The sequence below is a fragment of the Paramisgurnus dabryanus genome, chromosome 7, assembly GCF_030506205.2.
Source record: "Paramisgurnus dabryanus chromosome 7, PD_genome_1.1, whole genome shotgun sequence".
Lineage (NCBI taxonomy): Eukaryota > Metazoa > Chordata > Actinopteri > Cypriniformes > Cobitidae > Paramisgurnus > Paramisgurnus dabryanus.
The window spans coordinates 8135043-8154952 of NC_133343.1; the positions used below are offsets into that span (position 1 = coordinate 8135043).

Below are 19910 nucleotides of genomic sequence, written 5' to 3' on the forward strand. Positions count from 1 at the left end.
AATTTGAGTTAAATTCCCAGTGTAAATTATTCAGAGTGAATGAGTGTTGATTTGTGTGTTATTTTAACACTTGCAGTGCTAAAAAAGCTCTATGGGGGGCGTTATTTCAAGGAGTCAGGAGCATACACTAATTTTGAGTTACTTTTTTCGCGCTCAAAGACGACGAGCGGGAAGTTGTCGTCACAACACCCAAGTTACCGTGGCAGTGAATTTAACGAACTGAAGAAAACCGTGTGGGATTTGGATATTCAAAGTTTCTTAGGTAAGAACCTCATTTATCAATTTATAAAGGTTGTAAGTCATTATTTAAACAAAGTTTTAAGGTTAAGTTGGGTGTGATGCAATCGATCGTTGCTTTTTTAAATTTGCGGACGGTTAAGGTGTGTGTGAGATTACATTTCTGTCAGGAATATTCAGTTTAAAAGGTAAGAAACCTCATTTTATAAAGAATGTTAGTCGTTATTTCAATGTTTTAACGTTAAGTGGGGTATGATGCAGTCCATAGTTGATTTTTATTTATTTTTTTAATTTGCGAACGGTTAAGTTAATTAAGGGGTGTGAGAGAGTACGTTTCTGTCAGGATTATTCTGTTTAAAAGGTAAGAAACATCAATTTATAAAGAATGATAGTCGTTATTACCATGTTTTAACGTTAAGTGGGGTGTGATGCAGTCCATAGTTGCTTTATTTTTTTTTTAATTTGCGGACGGTTAACGTTAAGGGGTGTGAGAGAGTACATTTCTGTCAGGAATAACGTTATTCGGTTTAAAAGGTAAGAAACATCAATTTATAAAGAATGTTAGTCTTTATTACAATGTTTTAATGTTAAGTGGGGTGTGATGCAGTCCATAGTTGCTTTTAATTTTTTTAATTTGCGGACGGTTAAGGGGTGTGAGTACATTTCTGTCAGGAATATTCTGTTTTAATGTTGAGAACATTAACCAATTTATAAGGAAGCTTAAACGTTAGTCTTTAACAGTCTAAGTTCAACAACTGTAAAACGGTGAAATGACGTTAGTGTTTTAACAACTTAATGGTGTTTTCTGTCTAGTAACGTTTAATGAACGCCATTTTATGTGGTGTCGTCGTCAGTTTTAAAATGCTTGATGCATGTCCGCGTGCAGTGACGCGGGGAAAATACGAATAACGGTACAAGTGGTATGAACCCAAAATAAACTAATTCTGCTGTGATTTACTTGCTTAATGCTGAAGTCGGCAAGATTTTTTTATCATATTAACTGAAACCGACACTATGCTCCGATATAATAACATCAATTAGACTGTTTAAGAAAAAACCCCGCGCTTCTACTTCCACCTAGACTAAAGCATATTATTAGGTTGGCAAAAATCCACTGCTCCCGGTTCAATCGGCGCAGGGCTGTGTAAATTTGCCTGTCAATCACAGTTCCTACACACGCCATAGATCCACCCTTCCCCCTCGCGCGCATTACAATATCACGTGCATCCGCCTGAAGTTCACCGGTGTGTTGGATTAAACGCAGCGTGATGGCAGAGAAAACATTCACTAACAAATTTCCGATTCCTCGGTGGTTAACAACCAGAGCTAGGAGAACAACCAAGGAAAAAAACACAAACATAGAAAGCGACCGTGCCCGGAATAAAACTAGGATCAATATCGGACCGGCATTTGAATCCGGATTTACGAGATTTTAAAGGGTTCAAGCTGGATGCAGAGCTTGCCACATCTCGACAGGTAATTGTGCTTTATTAACCATCGATTGTATTTTCGACGTACGCACCTGGCGGCCATTTTACCTCACAGCTCGTTCCCTCGTAGCATTGTGTTTTAATGATGCAGGTACTTTTAAATTGCCATAACTTCAATTTAACTCAATTTTTTACCGATTTCTAAACGGTTTGGTTTGTTAAAAACGTCAGAGATGTACCTATGACACTGCATACTTATGAATAATTTTCATGAAACGTGTTTAAGTATCCAGAATTATAGCCACGCTAATAACGTTTGTAAGAAACCAAATTGTTTGAAAATCGGTAGAAAACTGAGCAAGTTATGGTCATTTAAAAGTACAAGCACCATTAAACTCAATGCTACGAGTGGGCGAGCTGTCTGAGGTAAGATGGCTGCCAGGTGATGACGTTAGAGACTCCGCTGTAACAATACATATCTATGGGTAATACTGGTTCACACGCATTGATGATGACGAGCTCGATGGGGGGTTGCTCGGTGGTAGTGTGGGAGGGGCATGAAAATTGTAAACATTTGAAATCTTCTCAATCCTCCACAGTTGCCGACTGTAGGTTTAAATGGTTAAAAGTATGCTGAAACAGCAACATCATGATCCAGATTAAAAGCATGAAAAATGACAAGTGTCTACAAAACGACAAGTTTTCAACTTTTAATAATGCTTGCAAACCAGAATTTTTGTTCCTGCATATGATAAGCAATCTTCACTGTTTGTTTAAACATAAGCTAACATCTCCTTGCAGTTAAGATTGAACCACTTATTGCTTTTTTTCACTAGGTGCAGTTTTAGGATGTTACCATGTTGCTGAAGGTGAAATACCACAGTATCAAGAAGTACATCAAATTGCACTCAGGCTTCACCTATTTAGAATTCATCAGGGAAGGTAAATAGCCATCCTTTAAAGGGCAAACAAAATATGTAGCCAATTTAGCGACAAATCACCGCACAACATTGTCTGTGTATTTAAATACTTTTGGCTGTATTTAACAGTTTATTAAAATGTGTGATTTACAACTTGGTCCAGGTGACTTTATCTGGTTACATTACCTCTTTTTATAGTCAAAAACAAGTTTGGGCTTCCTGACACAGCTCAACTTAACATTTTTGATGAAACTGACACAGCAGTAGAGGAAGACATTCTTCTAGAGCTGTTGGAGGCCAATCCAGACATATGCCTGACAGTACGTGACAGCATTTCAGATGAAGGTAGGTGTCATTAAGAAAACTTATGTTAATGGCCAGGGCTCTTTGATGCAGCTTACATTGACCTTTCTTTATGGAACGAACATGGCAGTGGGCAAGGTTGGGTCAAGTTTGTTACTGATTACTAAAAATATTTTTTTAAATACTTCAGGGTTACTTAAAATGTTTATACTAAAATGGATAAAGCCACAAAAGGTTAAGTCAATCAAATTATCTCTTTTTAAAGAGTTTTCTCCTTTAGATCATTCTACACCATCTTCCCTCACGGATACCATGTCACTTTCTTCAAGTGACTGTGACCCCACAGAACTGGGTATTTCCACAGGCAGAAATAGATCCAGCAAAGAAGACACTAACAGTTCTGCAACAAAGGGTTCGATGTCAGAGGCAGCAAAGGAGGTAATTGAGACCTGAAAACGACTTTGATTTACTATCACTAAATTGAGATTATCACCAATCAAAGCATTTGGTTCCAAACTTGCTTTTTTATAAAATAAATTTTTTTTATTAATTTGCCCCTTCCTAGAATTTTACCTTTCACCACACTGCTGTTTTTCGACATTCATCTGAACTTTCACCCTCTTTACAGACACGTTGTGGTATATTTTTTTCTAATGATTTTATCTAATAGAAAGAATTGAACAATAAAATATATTTTTCTTTTCCTGTTATGTGAATAGATGGTCGAAAAGGCCTTGCTTAAGAAGCCTGGAGGAGAGGATATTCTTGAAGAGTACAAGTCAGAAAATTCACTAATGCACCGCACTCGGAGACAGCTTGTCAACATATTGGCGAGTGATATTACTGAGAGACATGGGTATGATTTAAAAAAGGTTTTTATTACAAAGGAATGTTAAAAAAGGCTGTAATCTTGTTAATGATATAACTAATGTTTCTTGTACTATATAAAGAAAAAATATTAAAGATTGACTTTCTTTACTCTATAGTAGGATTCCTTCCCGTCAGCAGAAGGAGAAGTATGCCCTGGGAATTATTACTCTCTTTCCCTCACTGAAGGATCCTTTTTCTCCAAAGGGCTATGTAAGTTTTACAATCTTATTGAGAAAACACAGCACCAGATTTACAGAAAAGGGCTTTGGCAATGTAGTGTTCATTATAAAATAACTACAGTTGCTTATAAAGTAAAAAAAAGTCATCAACAATAATATCGATGATAGTGCCCTACATTAATAGATTTTTTTAAAATTAAAGTAATTGTTCTTTTGTTTCACAATGCTGCATCTGCACTTTCTGTAAGATGATTTTGTGTTTATTCATTTAAATGGAACAGGAGCATTTTTATGATGGGGAAAAGGGCACTGGATATTTAGCGTGGCGCCTTAAAACCATTTCCAGGGCTTCAGGAAAACGGCCAGTCAAGGAAGCCTCAGTGCATCAAGCACAAGGACCAAAGCGCCGAAGATCAGCAACCACACTGCCTCAGCAGCTTGATGGAGATGCCTGCAGGGAGGCCATTTCATTTCTTGTTCACTCTCCTGATGAAGCAAGTGTATTTCAGAAGATGAAGATGACGTTTCAGCACCGTCAGGACCTAGTGCATGACCCACAAAGAAGCACAGATGTCTTCAAAACATTTCCACGCTTTTTAGATGTCAAAGGACTGGTGAGTTGTATATTTGTTTTATTATCCAATGTTTTGCCGGATGTTAGCCATGAAAACACCATAATCATTTACACTCCTGTCTTATTGGCTGTATTATTTTTCCCAAGATCTTTATTCTGATTTACACAGGTTTAATATACCACACATTGATAAAAATCATTAAGCGGGCCATTAACAATGCACTGAGCCCTGCCATCATATATAACTTCGGTCCTTGAGGGCTGGTGTCCTGCAGAGTTTAGCTCAAACTTGCCTCACCACACCTGCCTAAAAGTTTCTAGTAAGACTAGGGCTGGGTATTGTTAGGAATTTCACAACTCCGTTCGATTTTGATTCTTGATTATTCGATATTGATTTGCTTGCTTTGGTATCGATTCAATAATAAGTAAATACACAAGCAATTAAGTACCCGAGTATATTTTTAAATAATGTGTGTAGTATTACTAATGTTTGATCACGTTGATGGTGCAGGCTTGAAAGAAGTGCTGCTGTTTGCCATCTTTGATCTTTCTGTTTTGATAAAGCACATCTTGTACAACGCGGAACGGCTCTCCTGATTTTGCCAAGTGGTTGATGTCCTCAGGGCAACATTAAGTTGACCCTGGGACAACATTTCAATCAACCAATCGAATTTCAGAAATAAGTTTACAGTTTGTTTTAAGTTTAAGCTTACGACAAGGATTAGCTGTTTCTAGACCATTGTTTTTCACTTATCATGTCCCTCTGATTTTAGGGTTTGGTTATGGTTGGGGTTTGGGGTAGGTTTAGGTTTTATTTAGAAAAATTTTGTCCTTGGGTCAACACAATATGTTGCCCTGAGGACATCAACCCCTTGGCAAAATCAGTTCGAGCACGCGGAACGCTCTCACTACAGTGTTGCCCACAGCGCCGCCACTGGCCGGGGGGGCTGAATCGATTCATAGGATTTGATGAATCGATATTGAATTGAGACAAATAATTGCAATGCATTGATGAATCAATATTTTTACCCAGCCCTAAGTAAGACCTTAAAGGACAAGTTCAGTATTTTACACTTAAAGCCCTGTTTTCAGATTGTTTATGATGAAATAGAACGGTTTTGACTGAAATTTCGACATATGCGGCTGCCCCGAGAATTTTCGGGTGTTTGTGTTTCACCTCCCACCTCTACAATGGGTTTAATGGTGCACAGGAACAATCCTTCCTAAAATGCATTAAACTTTCGTTTACAAAGACGTGAAACTCACCGAGTGGTCAGGAGTGTTCACTGATATGCTCACACAAAAATCGCATTCCAACAGGTTTTATTGTAGTTTTCGCCAACTCCATTGACTTGTATTAGTTGTGCTGTGAGGTACGGTATTTCTCCCAGCCGGGAACTTTGTTTTTATTTCCTGCAATTGGCAATAGAGGATTAGCGCCACCAACTGGGCTGGAGTGTCTATTATCTCTTTCCCCGCCATTGACGAGATATCTCGTCAATTAAGAGAAAACGCTTCCCCGCCAATGACGAGATTTTCCGTCTTTCCGCAATACCGCTATTATCCACCAGGTTGGGCCCTTCCGCAACTTTTTAAAACCGGAAGTATTGCCCTATGGCAAGCGGCTGCATGTCCGTGTCTGTTTTAAAGATCGCTCTGGATGGGATCTCTATGAAAAGTCCGTCACAAAAATTGAATTATTTTTGCTTTTTGCTCAAAATATGGTGTTTTTGCAAAAACCTGCCCATATTCAAAAGCTGATTGCAAAAGAACCACTAAAGGTAGGATGAAACGTTTTTTTTTGTTTGAAAGCAGAGGGTCTGTTCTTTCATTTGGTATATTGTATGTTTATTTATTTAAAGAAGAATATTTTCTGGAAGGCATTAAACTTTGGTGAAAATCATGAAAACCGCTGGCGCTGGCTGGCAACTTTTTTTAAAAACGCTGGCGATGAAAGAGTTATTCAAGCTCTAAGCGGAAGAATGTACGGGTGTGAGGCGTTTGGAAAAATAGGTCCACAAGTTAACAACGCATGCTAAAACGCCTGTTGGAAAGCATATTTTGCAGCGATTTTTGTGTGAGCATATCAGTGAACACCCCTGACCACTCGGTGAGTTTCACGTCTTCGTAAACGAAAGTTTAATGCATTTTAGGAAGGATTGTTCCAGTGCACCATTAAACCCATTGTAGAGGTGGGAGGTGAAACACAAACACCCGAAATTTCTTGGGGCCTCCGCATATGTCGAAATTTCAGTCAAAACCGTTCTATTTCATCATTAACAATCTGAAAACAGGGCTTTAAGTGTAAAATACCGAACTTGTTCTTTAATTGGCTGCTTTAGGTGTGTTTAATTATGGTTGGAGCTAAACTTTGCAGGACACCGGCCCTCCAGGACCGAAGTTACATATCCCATATATATGTGTATATGTATGTATAATCAACAGGTGAATCAAGACTTCCTGCTGCTATTTGGTGCTGAAACAGCCTCCAAGATGCTTGAGAAGTGGGACACGTCATTCAAGCCCAAGGTCATCAAAGAGGCCAAAAAACTGACTCAGACAACTGAGCTGTGCCGACTTCTAAAAGCTGCTGAGAAACTTGCAGAGAACGATGAAACAGGTAAGCTACACAGCATGCATGGTTCAGTGTTGTGAAAGGAATATGATTTAGAAAGTGCAAGAATGTTTTTTATGCTTTTAGTGGGGCTTAAACATAACACAATAGAATGCACAATATCGGATCTCACTTTAAAGCTGCAGCCATGGTGTTATGATTTTTGTGTGGCAGACCACCACGGCAGAATTAATTTAGCGGAAACGCTGGTTCATAATACAAATTAGTTAGCTAGTTTTATCTTTTCCTTATTAATGCCGTGTTTTTCCTCCTGATAGACTGGGACAGTGACATCGCTTCTATGCTGCTGCTTCTCCATCTCTTGCCACCCACAGCTGGACGGAAGAGGACCAAAATAAGTCCAAGTGATGCAGTGGACAAAATGGTGCATTTTCATAAGGTACACTATTATGCCTCAATTGTACATTCCAGGCAAGTTTTTAGTTATATGCACTTGATAGATTTTCCTTTCTATATGTTGCTTTTAAAGGACAAGTTCAGTATTTTACACTTAAAGCCCTGTTTTCAGATCGTTTATGATGAAATTGAACAATTTTTACTGAAATTTCGACATATGCGGCTGCCCTGAGGATTTTTGGGTGTTTGCTGTTTCACCTCCCACCTCTATAATGGCTGTATAGGTGCACTGAAACAATCCTTCCTAAAATGCATTAAACTTTCGTTTACAAAGACGTGAAGCTCACCAAGTGGTCAGGGGTGTTCACTGATATGCTCACACAAAAATCGCTTCAAAAGATGCTTTCCAACAGGTGTTTTAGCATTCGTTGTTAAGTTGTGGACCTATTTTTCCAAACGCCTCACACCCGTACATTCTTCCGCTGAGAGCTTGAATAATAGAGCCCAGCCCAGTTGGTGGCGATAATCCACCTTTGCCAATTGCAAGAATACAAAGAAGGTTCCCGAGGCAGAGTAATACCGTACCTCACAGCACATCCAATACAAGTCAATGGAGTTGGTAAAAACTACGATAAAACCTGTTGAAAAGCATCTTTTGCAGCGATTTTTGTGTGAGCATATCAGTGAACACCCCTGACCACTCGGTGAGTTTCATGTCTTTGTAAATGGAAGTTTAATGCATTTTAGGAAGGATTGTCTCAGTGCACCTATAAACTCATTATAGAGGTGGGAGGTGAAACGGCAAACACACGAAAATTCTCGGGGCAGCCGCAAATTTCAGAGTCTGAAAACAGGACTTTAAGTGTTAAATACCAAACTTGTCCTTTAAGTGCATCGCTAAAAGCGGTTTCCTCCAGTGGTAACGCACCATTATGAATGGCCGTGACCATTTTACTTTCACTTTTAAATTAGCGCCAATTAGGGGGCAACAATTGCTTGAGTGTTGGGTTAATTATTATTCTTAAAGAGTAACTAAACCCCAAACCAACTTTTTTTAAATAATGATCTGTAAGAATGATGCTTTATTAGTGCTGTTCATTGATTTTAGTAAGTTTTTTTACATTTGCATATAAAGTGTTTCAATACTACAATATATGGTGTAAAAACGTCTGAGTGCTGCCCTCTTGAGGTTGAACGGTGGCTACTGCAGTTGAATTTTCCTATTGGATGTTGGGTCCAAGAAATGACTCGTGACGTAAGCAGGTTCAAGCTCACCACGCCCTTGTTACGATCTCACCACACACTTGATACGAGCTTAGTTCGTCCCCTCTATCTCCGTTGGGATCTGCCCACTTTTCTTGCATTTTTCAAATATTGCAGTGGGTGGAGTCAGCCTCTGACCAGGGGTTTAGTTACGCTTTAAGTATAAAGACATACTCGCCTAAATATGCACTTTAATGTTTGCTTTGAAACCAAATCTTACACCATTGTCTTGTCAGACCGTGAGGTAAAATCTGACTCCTGCTGTTGATATGTGCTGCGACTCTCGTTCAGCTTACACTGCATGGAGCAGACATGTACAGTTTTTAATTGTAGTGTAATTTCTAACTGAACTAAATTGTTTTTATTACTATACAACATCAAAACGACGGTCGGGGCTGTGGTGGTCAAGTGCACGTAACCGGTGTTGCAGCTGAACACTGGTAACACCGACTATCGCAGCAAGTCTAGTTCCTTCCAAATTAAATGATATTACTGACCAGTATGTCCCAATTATTTGGGAGGAATGTTTTTTCCAGCGACGCAAATGATCTTGAATCACAGGGACAGTTTACAAAGTCTATTACATTAACATGGACCAGCAAGTACCAGATTCTCTTGAAGATGTACACATTTATAATAATTTTTTCTTCTTCTTTTAGTCATGCTGCGGCATCAATGAATATGTGCAGGAAAGAGAGGGTAAACAACCGTACATCCTTGCAGTTGGCCGAACTCGGAAGACGATTGATACCTTCTACATCGCCGTTGACAAACAGCTCATCCTCTGCCAAGCCACCAGCTCATTGGGTGCTTTTGATGAACTGTTTAAATCCCACTACGTTTTTAACTTGTCTTATGACGAGTCCTTGGTCCATTTCTACACTTTTCTGCAAACAACTGTCTTCAACATTGATGTTACCACAACAGATGAGTCTCCAAGAGTTCGTGAGTTGCGGGCCAAACTTTTAAATGACATATGAATATGTTCAAATGTTTCATTTGTCATGCATTGCATGCTACCAGCCAGGGCCTAATAACTCATTTGCGAATCGGCCACAGTTTCTATCCAGGCACCAAGTTTAAGTTAGTTTGTGCACAAGATGATTGTAGGCGTCAGTTTTCAACATTTTCAGGTTTAAAAAACCATTTAGTTAGTGTTCATAAGTGTTATTGTCAAAGTGGTGATGCAGAAACCTCAGAGTCATTTCAGGCTGATTTTCACAGTTTACAAAATAGTACAGAAGTTGCAGGAACAAGTGTTATGCAGAGCCTTGATGCTGGGTTTTTTGACAACAATGGATCTGGTCAAAGTTTAACAGAAAACACAAAAGATATCTGTGCTACAATTATTGCCAAACTCCATGGTGGTGGTATGGCAAATAGTATAGTTTCATCAATTGTTAGTGATTTGGAAGAACTTGCTGGTGGACTGCACTCCCAAGTTAAGCACGAAATACTGTCCGCTGTGCCAACAGATAACCCTGTAAGATCTACACTGGAAAAGAGTTTTGAGAATTTTGAAAACCCATTTGTAAGTTTTAATACTGAAACTAAAAGAATGAAGTATTTCAACAAAAAATGGGGAATTGTGGAGCCAGTGGAAAAAAATTTAGGAGTTCGATTTGATACAAGGCGAAATAAAAATACAGGTACTTATGATCAGGTACCAGTGAAAGACACTTTTGTTTACATTCCAATTTTGGAAACCATTAAATTTATCTGCCGCAATTCTTATATTTGTGAACTACTTTCAAAACCATGCGTATCAAAAGACAGATATGAAGACTTTTGTGATGGAAGTTATTTTAAGTCACATCCATTGTTCTCAAAAACTCAGACTTCTTTGCAAATTCAACTTTACTATGATGACTTTGAGACTGCTAACCCACTGGGTTCAAAACGTGGTGTTCACAAAGTTGGTGCTCTCTATTTTGTCCTCCGAAATCTGCCTCCGAAGTTAAACTCCATATTGATGAACATTCATTTGGTTGCATTGTTTCACACGGAAGATGTGAAAAAATATGGCTTTGATCCTATTTTACAGCCTTTGATTGATGACATCAAAATATTGGAGAGTCATGGCATTGATTTGCCTTTCTCATCTGAAAAGGTCTATGGCACTATTTGTCAGATAACTGGGGACAACTTGGGGATGCATGGAATAATGGGTTTTACAGAGTCTTTCAGTGGACGTCACTTCTGTCGTTTGTGTTTGATTGAAAAAGATGATTCTCAAAATGTTTACAAAGAGGATGACCCAAAGATAATCTTGCGTGGAAAAGAGCTTTTTGAAATGCACTGTAGTGAGTTGCAATCAGATCCACAAAAGATGTGTGTGTTTGGTCTAAAGAAGAATTCAACTCTTAACAGCCTAAAGTACTTCCATGTTTGCCACAACTTTTCTTTGGACATTATGCATGACATACTTGAAGGGGTGGCTCAGTATGAGATAAAGTTACTGTTTGAATATCTCTCTGAAAATGTTTTGTCAAAACCTGGTCTTCTGTCATGAATCTATGCTTTTGACTATGGCTACTTGGAGCGCAAAAATCGTCCGACAAGGGTCAACTTGGACAGTATAGGCAATAATATAGGACTCAACTCTATTCAGACTCTTTGTCTGGTAAGAAACATTCCTTTGATTTTTGGTGACATTGTGCCAGAAGGAAACCAGAACTGGACTTTGCTGTTGCTCTTATTGCAAATAATTAACATCATATTTTCTCCATCTATTACACTAGGCATGACTGTGCATTTGAAGCATTTAATAATGGAACATCATGACTTGTTCAAACACTTGTATCCAAGTAGAAACCTGATTCCTAAACATCATTTTATGCTACATTACCCGTCTTGTATTCGAAAAATTGGACCGTTAATACATATGTGGAGTATGAGATTTGAGGCAAAACACAGGGTTTTCAAAAACACACTTAAAAACTTCAAGAACATCACAGTATCACTTGCCAAAAAACATCAAATATCCATAGCATCCAATTGGGAAACATCTCGTTTAAACCATGTTGAGTACGGACCTTTGAAAACATTTAATGTGGACAATGATGAAAATGGTGAAATGTTTGCCCAAGCCCTGCCCGCTGTAGCAAAAGACATTTTCTCTACTAACTGGGTAAAGATCAGTGGGGTAGAGTACAGACCCGGGTTAGTAATTTGCAGTGGTACAGAACAGGAAATGCCTGTGTTTTGCAGAATAAAAAAAATGCTTTTAGTCAATAGTGTGATCTACTTCATAGTGAACAAGCTTATGGTTGACCATTTCAGTGAGCACTTTCATGCCTACAATGTGTTTGAATGTGATGAAAAAGATGTGATAAAAGCAGACTGTCTTCAAATTTACAAGCCTTTTGACTTACAAAGTGCTTATGGTGGAGATGAAAGTCTTTATATTGTACCATTATTTTCTCTGTAAATGTGCATAGAGTTCAAGTTGTGTGGTGCTTGGATATTTGCTTTTATTAAAAACGATGAATTCTTTGCAAGTTTCTTTTTTCTTGTAGTGAAAAAGCATTTTCAGAACATTGAATGTAACACAATTGTCATGAATACACTTTAAAGTGTTAAAAACACAATGATATAAATTAACACTTTAAGAGTAAGGGGTAACACTATATCGAGTTAAAAATACACTTTAAAGTGTCATAAAATAACACCGTGAATATTAGGAATTAACACCCCCAGTGAAAAGGAATAACTCATGTTTAGTGTAAAAAGAACTCTTAAATGTGTTAAGAAACTACACTCTGAGTGTTAAATTTTTAACACTATTATGGTGTTAAAATATTAACACTATCCAAAGTGTTATTTTAACTCTGAACTGGTGTCGATTATATAAACTCTGGAAAAGTGTTAAATTTAACACTATGGGAGTTGAATTAACACTGACGTTTTTGCTGTGTATGATAACACTGAGACCTGATAAATGTTACAATAAAGTGGCAGTCTTGCGGCAGAACCACGAGTCCCATTACAGTGTGTGCAGAGTATTTTGATCACTTTTTCCTGAACACCTTTTACCAATTCCAAACCACAGTAATTTTAAAACTAACATTCATTTTTGTATATATCTTTTCCTTTCATCCTATTTTTATAACCTTGCTGCCCGAATCAGGATTTCTTGTCTAATGGTGACACCTCAATTTTGCAAATTTCCATGCATGGCATCTTTCTTATGGACAGTATGTCCAGTGTGTGTTAAGCTTTTTTTGGCCCATTTTACCTGTAAAAGAAAATGTGACTACTGGTAATAATTCTGCACACCTGAATATAAGGTGCTTTTTCTCCAGCCAGCCATCAATAACAATAATTTATTACTTATAAATGCTCTATTTACAAAATTGATGGTACACTGAAAAAAAATGATTCATTGAATTTAATAAATTTTTAAGGTAAGTGGTTGCAATCAATTTATTTAAGTTACATTTAAAAAAAAAAATTAGTAAAGTAAAATAAAATATAACATTTTTGTTTAAATGTAGCTTAAATAAATTGATTGCAACCACTTACCTTAAAAAAATTATTAAATTAAATGAATTATTTTTTTTTTAGTCTAGTTATTAAAATTAATTTGGTTTGGAATTAGTAAAATATGTTTGATAAAAACTGTGATTAAAAGTTTGATGTAGCTACCTAAAAATTCTGCCCACAATGTATTTTATTGCAGTGTAATCACCGTCATTTTGCAGACAGCCATTGGTCTATCACTTTTTTATATACCATTTGCCAGATATGCCAGATTACCAGTCCAGCCCTGCCTGTTACCCTCTTTCACTGTGCAAAAGCATGACGGCAAACCTTGGTGCAGAATTGCATTACAATGTTAAACACAGTTGATCTCCAGACACCAAACTGAACCGTTGTTTAAACCCGTGTAGCTCTAATTCGACAAGTAGTAAGTGTTGAGAGACAGAGCTACTTAAAACCTCATAATACCTGTTACATTTATACTCAGTGCTGCCTTTCTCAATAACGTTGTTTCTAATTCAACATAGCGTGCTTTGAAGACTAACACCTTTCTCACATATAACATTAGCAGCTGCTGTCCATGGGAATGGTGCTGAATTGGTAGACAGTGTTTTTTTGTGGATCCATATTTCTTACAGGCATGTTTATATATACATTCATACTTATTTATAAATAGATTGTCTATTAAAAGGAAGTAAAAAAATATTTCGTATACGTGAACAGGCTTCATTTAACGTGCGCACAAAATCTAGATCAGTGGTTCCCAACCTTTTTAGCCCTAAGTACCCCCACAGCCCTATCAGTAAGGCTCAAGTACCCCTTCATCGAAACTAAACCAAAATTGTAATTTAAAGACAAATAATTAGTAAAATTAATTAATTAATTTTAAACATTAAAGTAAAAATCACTGACAGATGAAGCATGTTTATTTCAACAAACCACCATCATTGCGATCAGTGTTTGCATTTTATCAGTTCATTTGCATTTTAAAAGACACACCCAAAACGGCACATTTTTGCTCAGGCCTATAAAATGTCAATTTTGACATGCTATAATTAATTATCTGTAGGGTGTTTTGAGATAAAACTTCACATACGGACTCTGGGACCGCCAAAGACTTATTTTACAAATGTAAAAAATTTCATCATATGACCCCTTTAAGGGCCAGATTTAGTAACAGCTTGCGCAAACCACAATTTTGGCGTTAATAACGACTGATCTGAATAAAGACACGCAGTAGAAATTTATCTCTGAAAAGGTGTCACTTTTGCGACCTTATTGCATATGCATTTGAAGAAGTTTTCCTTTTACGAGCAACATTAATGTGAGGAGAGTATTAAATTTTGCCAGAGGAACATACTTTTTTTTTTAAATATATATAGTTTTGCCAAACCTATGCTATGTTTAATTTGCTGGAGAAAAGAGGAGGAGAAGTCACGAGGAGAAGTCAAATCAGGTTTTTCAAAACTTCGAGAAGTCAAATCAGGTTTTTCAAAACTTATTTTACCCTTCATCTTTCGTCCTCCGGTTCTTAGTGTGCTTTTAGCTGGAATTTCACACTCCGCAGTCCGCATTTTCATTGCGATGTCCTGGCAAGGTCTCTTTTGCGCTTTTGCAGTAAATCACACGCAAATCGTTCTTGAGTTGGACATCGCTAATGCGTTTTGGAGCATGCAGCGCATTTACTCAGGACGGCTAATAATATTAATGATAAGATTAAAACGACATTTAAAGTTGTCCTTTTTACAATGCTTTCCTCACAAAAATCAATCTTATGTCAATGACTGGACAAACGAAAGACATTTTAATTAAAAGTAAATGAGATCAAAGCAAAATCTAAATCTTTTCGCGTACCCCCTGGAAACTCTTCACGTACCCCCTGGGGTACGCGTACCCCCGGTTGGGAATCACTGATCTAGATGATCTATTTTACAGTCCTCTGAAAAGACAAACACTAACATTGTACTTTATGATTTGAAATGATTACACTCTAACATATATGGTTTTGTATGATTTACTGAATTTTCCACACAACAAGGTGTAAATACGCGTGACAAAACTCACATACAGTATATGCTTACAAACATTTTTCAGCATGGGATTGGTACACAACTCTAGGAATAAATCTACAAACTGCATACTGTACAATATTATTTTACCTTCTCATATAAAAAATAGCTTCTTCTATAGACATACTGAAATCAATAACTCTGCAATTCCGTTAGCAAACAGATTTGGACTAGTTAACAAATCAGGTCTCCTTGGCAACAGCCAGTGGGTGGGTATAAGCAGCTAGTGGGCAGGCATTATTCAAATTAACACATCCACGTAATCAGGTCATGGAAATAACTTTAAAACTACATCTCAGGCGTTTACTGTAGTACTGTGGTTCTCAATTCCAGTCCTCGCCCCCCCCCCCAGACGTTTTAGATGTCTCCTTATATAAAAACACCTGATTCAGTTTATCAGCTCATTAGTGTGTTTATTAAGGAGCCTAATGAGTGAAATCAGGTGTTTCATATAAGGAGACATCTAAAACATTTTAATTTACATTAAAAATGCCTTCGGTCAAGGGAATATCTTCTTATCTTCTAAATATGCACATCCCTTTTATGCTCAAACTGCTACATTATACTGTAACTAGAGTTAAAAAGTTGAAAGGGGCTCTTTAAACAAAACATGAAAGGGCCAACACATATCCGTTAACACACATTAGGGTTTTCGGTATGACCATAAATTCATTTCACGGAATGAGTCATTTTATTTCACAGAAACGGTTTATTTCAGAGTATTTATGCTTTTCAGTTTAAATTGTTATTGGAATATAAAAACTTGCAGAAATTTGCCACTTACTACAGCTTTTAACTAAATGCTCACCACAGTTATAATATGGGCTAAAGATAGAGTTAAATGCCCGGAATATAACAGCAAATTAAGTCTTGATAGACAGAATCATCTTTTTAAATCAGTTATTAAGTTATAGACTACTTTAGATATGCACTGTATTTTGTATTTATGCATACAGTACATTAAAAATAGGGAATATGTAAAATTAATATGTGCACAAACCTACAGGCAGGATTAGGGTTGGGTATCGTAAGACATTTTCAGGTTCCAGTTCTGCCTAACGATTCCCAGTTCTGATTCCGATTACATTATAATAAAAGAAATATACAAAATAATGCACAATTCTTAAACACAGTGGCGTGTTTATCCACCACGCAAACCACTCAATTGCGTGGGCCACAAGCGGTTAATGATTTCGCCCCAGATACATAGAAAAAACCAAACAGACAACGGACAAAAAGAAGACTCTTGCTTAAGGCTTGTTTTTCAACTGGGGAGCACGGAGTAATTAAAATGGGGCGTGGAAAGCATAGCTTCGAAAGTATGCTGCTTTTATTCAGACCCAAATCTAAGCCACTCATATAAGCCACGCGTTAGTGAAAGATGTGCGAATATGCATGCAGAAAAATATTCATGCACGGAAAAGCATCCTTGCGAGGGCGCATATATAGGCTAGTTCAAGGGCGAAAAATACCACGCAAAAGTGCACCTCTGCTCAGGGCACACAAATCTAGTCACACATGCAAGTGCTGGGATGAGCGCTCGACTCTCTCTATGCTCTCACGACTGCAAGAAATGTACTTGGATGTCAGGTTGCCTTTTGTAACTTTAGGCTTTACACTGTGATTGGTGGTGTGGTTTTTGAACAGTGACAAGCATAATCTTTTGTTCCACAATTAGTAGAAAGTAGAAACATGATAGGCTATAAAGACACCATGCAGAGGTTTAAATCACACAAAAAATACATAAATAATATTCTCTCATCGATGTCATCAAAATGTCATCTGTAGTGTTTGTCTAGTCTATATGCTTGTTGTATCTCACAGTAAGTATGAAAATCAGAGCTATGTAATTCACATTATAAATCCAGGCAATAACCAATTTGTATTTGTTAGTTCAGTTTGTTAGATGAGTCTGAATCGTAATCTAAGTTTGGTAAAAAAGGTTTGGGAACCACTGGCTTAAGGTAAAACCAAAACCTTTATTTTTTTATAGAGAATGATTTTGTATCATTTTGAATAAGACACAGGCACTAGTTGTATTTTTTGAAACAAAAAAATTGTCTTATACCAAACTGTAACAATTTTGTATAATGTTAAGCTGTTCAAAAAAAAATTAATCAGGTTTATATATGTCTAACTTAATTATGTTTTAAATATTACTGTTGTGCAATTCAAATGTTGGGGCATGGGGGCCCCAGGTCCTTGGACTTTGCTTACAACAACTCCTGCTGGACCCCTCGCCTGCCAGGACCCAGTGATGACGCCGAAGACGCCACCGCATGCCGTGAGTAGCTCCACTTTTAAGTCGTCAGCGTACGGGGGATGGGCATAGTTTCATAAGAAGCGTGGCCCGTTTTTAAGTATCCTAAAACTGCTTCGGCAGTCTAGCGGGAAGATTAGCCTTTTTTACACTCAGGTTTAGGTCGCTCCCAGGTGCTTCCATTAGATTTGCTTGTTTCCTAGCTCTTTCTTTTAAAAATGAAAGGGTTACACATTTAATGACAGGGTGGTTGGTTGGTCGGGCCATACATGTCTTTGGAATTTTGCCCATCTCTGGACATACCACTGCGTCGTGGTGTCGAAGCATCGACACCATGACGCAGCGCCTTGTTTCTTTCACAGGGAGCCGGATTGCGCTGCTGAGACGCTGCGCGGCGGAGGATCCGACGAACAAAGATTTTCGCCGGGCTCCTCACCTGCCAGGACCCAGTGATGACGCTGAAGATGCACCGCATGCCGTGAGTAGTTCCACTTTTAAGTCTTCGTCGCACAAGAGATGAGCATAGTTCCACGACAATGTAGCCCGTTTTTTTAAATACCCTAAAACTGCTTCGGCAGTCAAGGGCAAAGGTGAGCCTTTTCAAAATGTGCCCACTTTACACTGACCGCCGTTGTGCCCATAAGGCCCTCTGGTTTAGGTCGCTCCATGGTGCTGCCATTAGATTTGCATGGGCCGCAGCTCGCCCAGGGTCTCATCCCAGAGTTAGAAGCAGGGCCTGCACTGGATAAACAGGAATGGCCTTGCTTTTGAAACGCAGTTGGCAGTTGGCGATGGAGCTCGCCCAGGGTCTCATCTTAGAGTTAGAAGCAGGGCCTGCACTGGATAAACAGGAATGGCCTTGCTTTTGAAACGGAGTAGGCAGTTGGGGATGGAGGGCGTGCGCGGGCCACAGCTCGCCCAGGGTCTCATCCTAGAGTTAGAAGCAGGGCCTGCACTGGATAAACAGGAATGGCCCTGCTTCTGAAAGGCAGAAGCGTGTAATTGTAAGAACCTTTTTTACAGCACCGGCGCTTTCACTCATACTGTGGTGAAGCGGCATGGGTTTTTATTAGAGATAGTTATTCTTTGTCTAAGAGGCACAAGAAAATAATGGCCATTAGGCCTTGCTCTTTCTTTTAAAAATGAAAGGCTTACACATTTAATGACAGGGTGGTTGGTTGGTCGGGCCATACATGTCTTTGGAATTTTGCCCATCTCTGGACATACCACTGCGTCGTGGTGTCGAAGCATCAACACCATGACGCAGCGCCTTGTTTCTTTCACAGGGAGCCGGGTTGCGCTGCTGAGACGCTGCGCGGCGGAGGATCCGACGAACAAAGATTTTCGCCGGGCTCCTCACCTGCCAGGACCCAGTGATGACGCTGAAGATGCACCGCATGCCGTGAGTAGTTCCACTTTTAAGTCTTCCTCGCACGAGAGATGAGCATAGTTCCACGACAATGTAGCCCGTTTTTTTAAATACCCTAAAACTGCTTCGGCAATCAAGGGCAAAGGTGAGCCTTTTCAAAATGTGCCCACTTTACACTGACCGCCGTTGTGCCCATAAGGCCCTCTGGTTTAGGTCGCTCCATGGTGCTGCCATTAGATTTGCATGGGCCGCAGCTCGCCCAGGGTCTCATCCCAGAGTTAGAAGCAGGGCCTGCACTGGATAAACAGGATTGGCCTTGCTTTTGAAACGCAGTTGGCAGTTGGCGATGGAGCTCGCCCAGGGTCTCATCTTAGAGTTAGAAGCAGGGCCTGCACTGGATAAACAGGAACGGCCTTGCTTTTGAAACGGAGTAGGCAGTTGGGGATGGAGGGCGTGCGCGGGCCACAGCTCGCCCAGGGTCTCATCCTAGAGTTAGAAGCAGGGCCTGCACTGGATAAACAGGAATGGCCCTGCTTCTGAAAGGCAGAAGCGTGTAATTGTAAGAACCTTTTTTACAGCACCGGCGCTTTCACTCATACTGTGGTGAAGCGGCATGGGTTTTTATTAGAGATAGTTATTCTTTGTCTAAGAGGCACACGAAAATAATGGCCATTAGGCCTTGCTCTTTCTTTTAAAAATGAAAGGCTTACACATTTAATGACAGGGTGGTTGGTTGGTCGGGCCATACATGTCTTTGGAATTTTGCCCATCTCTGGACATACCACTGCGTCGTGGTGTCGAAGCATCGACACCATGACGCAGCGCCTTGTTTCTTTCACAGGGAGCCGGGTTGCGCTGCTGAGACGCTGCGCGGCGGAGGATCCGACGACAAAGATTTTCGCCGGGCTCCTCACCTGCCAGGACCCAGTGATGACGCTGAAGATGCACCGCATGCCGTGAGTAGTTCCACTTTTAAGTCTTCG

General features: G+C 39.0%; 1 protein-coding gene across 2 annotated transcripts; it reads left to right on the forward strand.

The window, feature by feature from the left end:
* Positions 1 to 281: 281 nt before the first annotated feature.
* On the forward strand, positions 282 to 12242 carry LOC135717904 (uncharacterized). Of its 2 annotated transcripts, none has more exons than XM_065240230.2 (10): positions 282 to 1713; positions 2504 to 2609; positions 2786 to 2932; positions 3156 to 3328; positions 3610 to 3746; positions 3877 to 3970; positions 4221 to 4553; positions 6959 to 7133; positions 7406 to 7527; positions 9407 to 12242. In XM_065240230.2, exons 2-10 carry the CDS (start codon positions 2525 to 2527, stop codon positions 9725 to 9727), a joined length of 1587 nt encoding a protein of 528 aa, XP_065096302.1. In that variant the 5' UTR covers positions 282 to 1713; positions 2504 to 2524; the 3' UTR covers positions 9728 to 12242. The 2 variants fall into 2 exon arrangements, with proteins under 2 accessions (XP_065096302.1, XP_065096304.1); XM_065240232.2 differs by having other exon boundaries at positions 284 to 1713; positions 3171 to 3328.
* Positions 12243 to 19910: the final 7668 nt, after the last annotated feature.